General features: G+C 34.0%; 1 protein-coding gene across 6 annotated transcripts in view; it reads right to left on the bottom strand.

Annotated features, from left to right (window-relative positions):
• Window positions 1–2,189: 2,189 nt before the first annotated feature.
• Cd36 (CD36 molecule (CD36 blood group)) overlaps window positions 2,190–11,417 on the bottom strand; it is an 80,486-nt gene continuing 71,258 nt past the window's right edge. For all 6 annotated transcript variants that reach the window (XM_076835099.2, XM_076835070.2, XM_076835063.2 and 3 more), the window contains exons 10-16: window positions 10,892–10,961; window positions 9,679–9,866; window positions 8,865–8,983; window positions 7,884–7,957; window positions 7,316–7,370; window positions 6,365–6,521; window positions 2,190–3,131 (exon numbers count right to left, since the gene is read on the bottom strand). In XM_076835099.2, coding sequence (XP_076691214.1) covers window positions 3,121–3,131; window positions 6,365–6,521; window positions 7,316–7,370; window positions 7,884–7,957; window positions 8,865–8,983; window positions 9,679–9,866; window positions 10,892–10,961 — 674 coding nt within the window. In that variant the 3' untranslated portion in view covers window positions 2,190–3,120. The remainder of the gene's footprint in view (window positions 3,132–6,364; window positions 6,522–7,315; window positions 7,371–7,883; window positions 7,958–8,864; window positions 8,984–9,678; window positions 9,867–10,891; window positions 10,962–11,417) is intronic.

Below are 11,417 nucleotides of genomic sequence, written 5' to 3'. Positions count from 1 at the left end.
GCCATGGGTCCCGTGACACTCCTGAATCCCTCGGTCTGACTATCGTGCTCACAGGAGAGCTGGGAGGGGCCCTTGAGGTTTCCCTGTTGTGTGGAGGGGGGGCTAGGGGGTTACACACCTCCTGCCACTGGTTTCAAAGAAGTTATCTCCTCCGCTGCATTCAGTTCTCTGCCATGTTGGTATCCCATGCGAATGGCAGCATTTCGTTCCCCTTGCCGGTGACCAAAGCAATGAGTGGGTCCTGACCAGCCCTCCCAAGCCCCGTCTCAATCCTGTTGCCTCTGCCTATGAAGGCTCGGTTGGTATTTATCTCCACAGTATTCGGCAGGACCCGGGCCGACAAGCATTTTCCGCGGGTTCGTTTAGCACTTAGCCAGAGCAGTTTGTCTGCGAGATACAGGCGAACGGGAGCCTGAATTCAGCCCCTATGGGCTCGGTGTGTGTTCTGAGAGGAGCAGGCTATTTGCCCCAGATCCACGTTAGCTCAGCAATGCCTAGTGATCTTGAGCAAACAGCATTTAGACGATTTAAGACTCCCTATGCCCGCACAGCTGGAGAGGTCAGAGACTTTATACCTCCATGCCTGCTGCCATGTTGGATCTCCCGCCTGGTTTTCTTATACTTCTTGGGACACACTCTGTGGAGCCTGGGTTTGTGCCTTGGAGAGAGCTGGACTTGATTGTGGAATAGGTGTGGATCAGGAAGTAAGGCAGAAACAGGAAGCTATAGCCCCAAAGAACCCGGGGAGACCCTCACCCAAGACTCAGGTGGGCCTTTCTCACCTGGGTCTGGCAGAAGTCTCTCTGCCGTAGTCTGGCTGCAGTAAACTAACTGGGGGGGGTGACAAGGAATTTGTGATGGTTGATACAGCAGGAGTGGGAGCCATTTATTGTAGGACAGTAGGGCTATATATACATAACTAATTACACACAGCTTATCTTAATTAACATTAGCTAGCTATAGCAGTCAACCAATAAGGAATCCTCATCATAATGATTACACACAGCTTAACTTAATTGACATAATCTGGACACAGTAGTCACTCATTAAGGAATCTCTATCTTAATGGCTTGCTGGCATTACTTCTCAAACCACTCCCTCTGGCAAAGTGCCAGGCGCCATCTTGACTTGTTTATGGACCCTAACATTTCTCTTCATCTGATATTGTCTGGGGAAGAGGTGAAATGCATAACATAAAACTGTTCTTCCAACTCTGTCTAGAGCATCTATTATGCTATAACCAGATACTGTGTGAGCTCTCATCTGGTTTCTGGTTTTCTCAGCACTTGCATGGAGGTCCCCCCCCCCCCCCGTATGGACAGTTATATCTTTGTTTCTGAAGGGGGACAATTACTTTCATCAATGTGCTCCACCCTCTTCCTCATATATATTAAAAAACTCTCATTTACAGAATCATTTTTTCTACTGAATATTTTAATATAATCTACTATTATATAGACTAACTTCCTTTTTTTACACATTTTAGAAGATTTATGAGAAAATAGAAATTATAAGCTTTACATAGTTCACCCCTCCGTATTCAAGAATTAAATTTATATTTCTGAGATCAATATACCCTGGTGCAAAGAGAATTGATTTTTAATTATCAAGGAAAGATACCTATTTTAATTTCAATTTAAAGGAAAGGCTCTAATTTAGTATGTTTCATGTATTTTCAGATTCAAAAGATTCCTCCAAAGGTGTAATGTCTTAGTTTGAGGTTTTCAAGATAAATTTTCAATATTTACATAAAGCATAAAGAGATCACGATAGTCTTAATTTTGGTATCCTAACAGGTCAGTTACTGATCATTTATTCTATAGCCCTCTGTGTTAAACACAAGATACGATTTATATGTATTTCCTTTCTATTTTGGAGATTTGTAGGACTAGTGCTTTCTGTAAGAGATGAATCCCTCCCTCCTGAAGAAAGCAGCAAAACCTACTAATGTGTCTTCACATAAAAATAAACTTTGCACTCAAGTCCTGCTATTGTAAAGGATAAAACTGTGTGTGTGTATATAAATATATATATATTTGCTCTTGCACTTGGCATAAAAAAGGACGCAGAAGCAAATGGTTAAATTAAGAAAGAATATTTCATAAAAATATGTGGATTCACCTAGCATAATTCAAGTGGAAAATGGGGTAAACATTTTGTAGCACAACATGTTACACAAAGCACAGGAATTTAAGGAAGAATATCTTTTAATGCTCAAAACCAGTATTTCTGAGGAGGCAACTATGAAAGCAAGAACTATTACAACAAATAACATTTAATGCTTATATTCTCTCTGTAACATTCCATACAATAATTCTTTTATATCATATACATCCCTTAATACTAGAACAACATTCTGAGGTTGCCAGGCATATGTTGCAGCTAAATGGAAAGACAAAATCTATTCTCTTCCAGAAGAGCTATACAACATGAAAACATTACAAAGTACTTTAAATACAAAAAGCTACAGTGTGTGAAAAATTATGACCATCTGCAGGATCAGTGACAAACAATATAAGCCCATTGTTATAAAGTAAAAAAGTGGCTTTGATGTCTGCTGTACAAAGGATTCCATAGAGAAAGGAACTTAAGCTGTAATAAATGGCTCAAAGTCAATCACTCATTTTCCATTTTTAAATGTCTTTCAAAACATTTGATGCTCATGAAATGCAATGTACTGACATTCCTGAGGTCTGTCCATTGCCAGTGAACAGGGACACTCCTCTGAGTGTGAATGGGTTTTTCACCTTTCATGAGAAAGATGGAAGTTGGGAACCCAGGATTTGTTTGTAATGTCCACTTCCTCTCCTTTACTACCAGAACCAAGTAAAAACAATCATTTCATGCTAGAGCCAGGTCTGCAGAAACTGAAAACAACTCAGTTGTATAAATGATGAATTTTAAAAGATGCCTTTTTCTGTTCAAAGTATAGATTTTAATGACATCCTAATCTTTTTGAAATGTGATGCAGCTTAGTGCAAAAAAAAAAAAAAAATAGAAAGTGCCACCATTTCTTCAACTAAAGGAAAATGTGTTTTTCATAAAAATAAAGCATTAAATATCCATTTTGTAGACTGGTATCACCAAAGGTCTTGATGTAGCTGGTGCTTAAGTGCAGACTCATTTACCACCTGAAAAGTAGAGTAAGTGATACTGTTTATTAGAAAGCAGTGGAATAATAAAAATACTGCATTCCTATATATACAAGATCTGATGCTTTCTGTTAGGCGTTCTAATATCTCAAGCAGAATAGAGGGGTTCTCTGATGTAGCTCACCATTCAGCCAATGCATGCTCACATTCACGGATTCAAGCAGTTGCTTCCAACTTTCAAGATGAGCACATAACAAGCCAAGGGACTGGTAGCTAACTAAAATGCTCTGGACAAACATCTCTACCCTCTTAAGACCATTGTTTTCTTGCAGAGGTGGATGTATTACTACTCTCAAAAGGACCACTGGCATAGTCTCCTTGTGATCCAATAAGAAAAACACACTTTAGTTTTACTATCATAAACTTTCTTCTCTCCTATACATCTGTCTCCTTCCTTTTAATAAATTTCCCCACTGATCTTAAGGAATACTATATCTCCTATAATTCCTTCAATTCTAATAAATCAAGTAATAAAGAAAAAAAATTTCTAGGGGGAAAATGTTATAAAGACAATAATTTTTTTTCTTATAACCATTAAATGTATGAGCAAAACAAATATGTGTTGACCAGCACTGACCATTTTCAGTTCTGTAACTTGGCTATATGTAGACCCAAGGAAGCTGTTATTCAGAAATGTTTCTGTGCTGAAATCCATCACATAAGTTTAACACAGAATAATTTTTTAAATATTTTCTTTATAAAAGCATGTTTTCCCACTTGAAAAAAATTTGTTTTGTTTAGATTTTCAGTGAATGAATATTTCTATTACATAAATGGTCTCATGAATAGCCTTCCAACTTGTTATTTCATTAGTGGCATATATTAATATTCCAGGCTAACATTTTGAATACATTCTGTTCAAATAGATTTTAGGCAGGGTTTTTCAAGTCTTGTGTGTGTGTGTAAACAAACAATTGCAGAAATGATCCAGAGCAAAAATATTGAGTTGCCTCCCAAGACACAGCTCTCAATATCTTAATAAAGTATATAATGATAGTGGAATGAATCTAATGTTCCAGTGTACATATATGAAAACATTGGTGAGTCCCATAATCATGAACATCTACAAGAATGGTGTCCTAACTAGAATAAGATATATTCCTTGCACGTATGATTATATAAAAATGGATTCTATTGTTGTGTATGTCTACAAATTCCACTTTAAAAATCATTTAGACTGAATTATACTTTAGTAATAGTCACATCTATTAAATTTTGATTTTCTGTATTGTCTTTAGAAGATAGAACTGAGGTTGATTAATTCAGATAATTAGAAACTCATTAAATTGTATTAAGGAATAGATGTGATAACACAAAATGTAAATATTTAAAGCTCGAATAGTTATAAGTAGAAAATTCAGAATTTCATTCTTGTATTGCTAAGTAATATTCCATTGTGAATATATGCCACCTTTTTTTTTTTTAATCCATTCATCTATTGAAGGGCATCTAGGTTGGTTCCATAGTTTAGCTATTGTGAATTGTGGTGCTATAAACATTGATGTGGCTGTGTTCCTGTAGTATGCTGTTTTTAAGTCCTTTGGGTATAGACTGAGGAAAGGGATAGCTGGGTCAAATGGTGACTATATTCACAGTTTTCCAAGGAATCTCCATACTGCTTTCCATATTGGCTGCACCAATTTGCAGTCCTACCAGCAACAACCCTTTTACCCACATCCTCGCCAACACTTATTGTTGTCTTAATAATAGCTGCCATTCTGACTGGAGTGAGATAATATCTTAGAATAGTTTTGATTTGCATTTCTCTAATTGCTAGAGATAATGAACATTTGTGGCATTGGAGAAGATAATGCTAAGTGAATTTAGCCAATCCCAAAAGCCAAATGTTTTCTCTGATATAAGGAGGCTGATTCATAGTGAGGTAGGGAGGGGAGCATGGGAGGAATACACAAAACCTAGATAGGGCAGAGGGGTTAGCAAGGATGGTGGAATGTGAGGGACATCATTATTCAAAGTACATATATAAAGACATGAATTGGTGTGAACATGCTTTATACACAATCAGAGGAATGAAAAATTGTGCTATAAATGCGTAATAAGAATTATAATGCATTCCACTGTCATTTATTTAAAAAAAAGAATTCATTCAAAGCCTAAGACACACAACTTCAAAATGGAGTTGCTAAAGGGAAGAAGAGTTCATAGCCAGCCCCTAGTGCCTGAAGAGACTCTGAGGAATTTTAAGCTTCCTTGGAACCTTGTTTGCAAACTGGGGATCTAATGCAAAACCCCTTGTGGCAGAGTTTGCTAGTCATCACTCAAAAAAAATATAGAAATTCTCAATTTTCTTTTTCTTTCTAAGATAGCTTATGTTCATTTGTTTGATTAGAAAGATTCTTAAAAATATTTTGATGTTGTGACTTTCATAGCAAGCTTATCTTATTTATACTGCATGCACTTTTGACATGGAAACTATTGGGTAAATGGAAATACCTCCCTAAAAGACCATTTAAAGAAAGGCTTTTATTTAGAGACAGTAGGGCAAGACTAATTTCTGTTACTGTATAGGGAACATGGTCACTGATAGCTATATCAGTGACCTGAACCCCTTTTGCAATTTGTCCATAACTCTCTTCTCCAGAGTTACTGGGTTTATCTTCTAGCCTGTGAATAATTTGGTTGACTAATTTTATTTCTCAATACTGTTACAATCAAATTTTTATATCATGATTTTTAATTGTTCATCAGTATTTCTTATGAAATATCTAGGTACACACCCAGGATTTGGACATATAAAACAAAACATATTAAGAACAGGATGTCTATAATTCATTTTGCTTCTATGCTTTGAAAAAAACAGCATATCTTTTTTCCTTTTAAGTTTTGGCCTACTTAACTGTAGAGATTTAACTTTGCATTAGTTTCTTAGTATTTAGTAAAATTATGTATTTGTAGTTTTTTTCATAATTAAATATAAGAAATGAAGATTTGGGGCAAAAACTATCCATACTAACTTTATAATGGGCACAATTGTGTTTTTCCATTCCTCTCAGAATTAAGGCTATAACTTAGTGATCTGCTTGGCAGTTTTTGCCTTATTTACTCAGTCTTGATTTGTGTCTTAATACAACCTCCAATTTTCGAAGCGCTAAATATCTCTGTCACCCAATATGCCACCTCTCTTAGACAACATGTAAAGAAGAACTATATAAACTAATGCTACTTAAGGAATATATATTGCATGTACTTACTCCTCTTTGATCTGCATGCACAATATGAAATCATAAATGCAACAAACATCACCACTCCAACACCGAGTAAGATATTTTCTACCAGGCCAAGGAGTTTTATTTTTCCAGTCACTTTACTTTTGAACATTTCTGCCTTCTCATCGCCAATAGTACCAGTCTGCAATCAAATGAATATTTAGCATTATTTGGGAATTTTAGTGAAACAAAATGTTTAAACCCTCCAATTATGTACCATCCTTTTTTTTTTTTTTCAAATCCTTGTCTCTACAGATTAATGATCTGCATCTATAGGACAAGTCAGTGGGATTTCCTTCGGCATGCCAAACATGACATGTCAACATAGAGTAATAATACCCTTCCCTTTAAGTGTGTTGGATAGTATTCTTCATTGTATTAGGACTCATATGATCTTCAGAAGTATGTGAAATATTTAATGGTTTTCCAAGTGTTTCCCACTGGCAGAGGGAAACTACAACGGTCAACATTTCTTGTTGACCTTTGTTTTGAAGGCTTCTGCAAGGCATTTTTTAATTCTGAAAATAATCAATTCGGTTGTTTACACTATATTTGGATAGTCAGGAAGTAGGACAGAGTGCCTGCACCTACTCTAAAAAAAATAATAAAAGCCAACTATGCTTTTATTATCACTAGCATGTTCAGTGAGTCTTCTGTAGGACTCTTCCTAAGGAAGAGATGAAGCATGAAGAAAAATATGTAATAAGCACTTTAAATTTAGATTCAAAATACACTTAATTTTCATTTTTTCAGAATACTTAACAAGTTTTTATGCAATTTGGTTCACTCAAACATACATCATCAATTAAGAGCAAATTCATCCATATGGGCAATGGGATTACAACTTCAAACACTATGTAAACATAATTTTGAAACATCAAAAGTTTTTTTACATAATAAATTGACTGCTAATGACTAATAAATGAATATACTAACCTCATTAAGCCAAAGTATAGGCACAATATAATTTTTCTTCAGGCTCTTTAATGCTCTGTAATAAACATTGGAAATAATTATTAAAATATATGTCAATCTATTTGATAATAACTACTAGCATCAATTTTCAGAAATAACCAGTATGCCAGGGCAGCTTAAGCTTCTTGATTTTGGTCTCTATAATAAATCACTTAAATTTTAACACAGTTGTTCCTTAGACTTTTCACTCATAATTAAAAATTTCCCAAGCACTCATTTTTCTTTTCAACAAGTTCTATTCAGGGAAGTAAAATGTCGTTTAAAAGTTATTGTCACAGGAATAATTGTGAAATGAAAGGCCCCACCACAAAAATCCAATCAGAAGTTTACAAAATATGTAAATACCATCTCAATAAACTTTAGGTATTAGAATATGTTCTCTTATAATTCAGACTAAGTATTTAATAGTAATATATAATGACATGAAGCTAAAGAGAAGTCAATATTTGATATTCTTTCCACTTTTATAAATTTACTCATTCTTTCAAGACAATGCTCCAAATCATAATTAATCTTATCAAAGACTCACTCAATCTTTTTTGCTGGCTTGACCAATATGTTGACTTGTAGCCGTTTTGCAAATTGTAAAGTGAATCCAGTTATCTAAAAGGAGAACAAATAATTACCAAATTGTTTTAAAGACATTCTTATAATATCCACAATCCACTTTTCCTATGATAAAAGAAAAGTTTTTAAAAGAATTAAAAAAAATTTTGAAGCTTGTAAAAAATCAATTGGTCCTAATTATTATTCCATATATAAATACACACAGAATGTGTTTATGCAGTTATGGGTCTACATAATTTTCATATTCATGTGTTCATATACACATTTTTGTTGTCTAACCTTATATCAAGGTTTTAGTCTTATGATATTTACCTAAAACGGTTTTTGAAAAAAAAAAAAAAACAATAGCAGTGTTAACAAAGTGTAGAAGACCTTATATAATTTTTAATTCCTGAACTATGTGTAGTCAAATATATTTGGTTAGAATCCATGCATCTGTTTGGGGAAGATTCTGAAGAGCAAACCCAAAGCCTCTCACATGCTAGGAAATTGCTGTATGACACAGCTATATCCCCAGCCCTTCTTTAACATTTGGAAGAAAAAAAAGACTAAAATAATTTGAATATTAAAACTGTGTGCTACATGAATTGTTAGATTTTTCTTGACAGGAAGTACACTCATAACATATTAATCCCTTATAGAAGGCCTGCAGAAAGACATGGTATCAGAATAAAATAGTTAAAATATATGTATATTTAATTTTTATCAGGCAATTAATCTTATTTTCATTAATAGTATTCCTGACCTAGGAAACATTCGAAAGGCTTAGGAAGTTCCATATGCTGAAACTCAAATTGAATTTTCTTGACAGTTATGTGCAATAGGAAGAAGTTAATGTAACTTTTACTGAAATTAGGTTTCAGTAATTAAGAATGATTCAAAAAGTATGCTCAATATGTGACAGAGATAATTTTCATTTTTTAAGAATAATATATATACTTACAGGTTCAACATCCAAGAATGTACTATGTTCTTCTTCATTTGGACTTAAGCCTTCTATAGGTTCTGAAACATCAGGACTTGCATGTAGAAAATGAGGAAGTGAGATGTACACAGGTTTACCTGAAAACAAGTTTTTAGAATCAATTGTAAATTTCTTCTTATATCACTCAGAAAATATTTCTTTAAAAATCTTTATTAGATTAAAAACTACATAGTTGGTTTTGAACATGGATTACAGCTGAAGGGTAAAAGAAAAGTATATCAGGTTACTATTCTACAAAAATAAAACCATCCTACTACTCAGTTCTTCTTTGGATGTCAATTTTCAATATGCAAAGTTCAGCAGTTAATCACAAAGTTTCAACTTATATTTTTTTCATGTTTTGAGCAGTAATAGGTCAATGGACCTAGGATTTAGGAATAATTTTTCTTTCTTCCTTTGTAGTCATGATAGTATGAAGAATATGATCCAGAAGTTTTGTCAATTCTTGCTTTAGAGACATACTGAAAACACATTTACCTTTATTTATCATTTTCTAGGAGAAAGAACAATGGTGCATGGATAACTTAAAAGCAGCACAGGTTATGAACCCCCTCCACCCCAATAACTAAGTTTTGCAACACTGAAATAAAATTGAGGCCTCAAAAATCACATGAAACCAAGACCAACATTCCCTGTCACCAACACTTACATTCTGACATCATCACTGTCTTTAATGTTAAATTGGGGATAGAAAGGGAGTTTAGGCAACATTTCTACTTAAGGAATATTGCCAGTTACATCATGAAGCCTGACACTGAGCACGTTTACATACCTTCTTTGCACTTGCCAATGTCTAGAACGCCATAGGATGTACAATTTTTTGAGATAACTTTTTCTGTGCAGAAACAATGGTTGTCTGGATTTTCAACTGGAGATGCAAAGGCCTTTGCTGGAAGAACAAATCTATACACAGGGATTCCTTTCAGGTCAAATTCAGATCCAAATTCAGCATAGATGGACCTAAACAGTGATAAAAATAGCTTTATTCAAGAACCAGAGGCACATTTTGAAGATCTATTGTTTCTTTATTTTAGTTTATATTCATGCTTTAATTTAGAAATATCAGATACTCTAATTTTGTTCTAGAATTTAAAATTATTAGAAGAAAGTTTTCTTGAAGTTTAAAGACATATAAGAATTCACTACCTGAGTGTGAAATATTCTTTTGTTCTCAAAAGCTTTAGACATTTAGAGCAAGTTTTGCTTATGAACTACCATAGAATATTTATATCAAATATATTTATCATAGTAAATTTCTCCGAGAGTAAATATTTATAACTTCAGAATTCATTATTTGTACCCAGTGTAAATTAAGTGAAATTTCTATCTTTCAAAACTAAATCTTGAGAAAAGTCACTCATTTAGTGAGTCATGTGCATGCACACATAGACCTCTAGCATTTGACAAGCATCCACCAGCACCCTAGGAAATGTAGAAGATCTCCATAAATATTCCTTCTAATCCTCAATAACCCTGTGTGAAGAAACACTGCTCTCATTGTTCTGAGAGATAGGACTGTTTTAGAGATGTTAAAGATCTGCCCCACAGCCTCAGTCCTTAGGGATAGGACTGAGATTCAAAGGTAGTGACATGCATGGGCTCCAGTGCTTGTGGGGCATGAATTGAGCCCCCACCAATTTGAAAAGATGCTGTAGTGGTAGAGGATAGCCATTAATAAATAAATTTGTGATAGCTGCATCATCTTTAGAAATACTGGACATATCCTTTTAGACATGTTATTAAAAATAAATGCATATTAGGTCTTAGAAATGGCAAAGAAAATTATTATAAGTGGAAGTGTATAGAAGGATATTTGCAGAGTTAAACATCATGAATGCCATATGCTACATTTATTAAATCCAGAAAAAATTCTTAACTACATTTTTCCAAATGACAATTATTAGGTAAGGGTTTCCTGACCTTCATTTTTATCATTTGGGAAACTATGCCTGACTTTCAGACATACATTGATGTCTTTCTCTTACCTGCAAATATCAGAGGAAAAGAACCGCAATATTCGAGTCTTCTCAACAAAAGGTGGAAACGAAGCTGCATCTATTTAAAAATAAATCCAGTGGCAAGTGATTAGATTAACATGCATTCTAGAAAAATCTAGAAACTTCTATTCGAGCATAGTCAGTGGAAATGATATAAATCACCTATGTAAAAATTATCTAATACCACAGTAGCTTTAAAAAAAGTAACATGTACTTTTGCTTTGAACCAGTATGTCAAAAAATATTTTCATTTAAGTTCCAGTGTGCATTTTTACTAACATTTCAATAATACTAGCTATAGTTTGAGTGCTTGAAAACCGCATGTGGCTAAAGGCTGACCTTTTCAACAAATTTGCATATCATGTGCATTCATAGGTATAAAATTAAAAAATGGTAAAATCAGATGTAAAAGTTGTGATTTTTATGTGGTTTTTGAAATGCCCTTCTTCATCACCTGAGTGGCTTTTTTTTTTTTTTTTTGGATAAAGTTTATTTAGAACTCTAGCTATATTGT

This window comes from Callospermophilus lateralis, chromosome 1 (assembly GCF_048772815.1).
Source record: "Callospermophilus lateralis isolate mCalLat2 chromosome 1, mCalLat2.hap1, whole genome shotgun sequence".
NCBI lineage: Eukaryota > Metazoa > Chordata > Mammalia > Rodentia > Sciuridae > Callospermophilus > Callospermophilus lateralis.
Note: the sequence above shows the minus strand (reverse complement) of the source record. Positions and strands in the feature narration are given on the sequence as shown.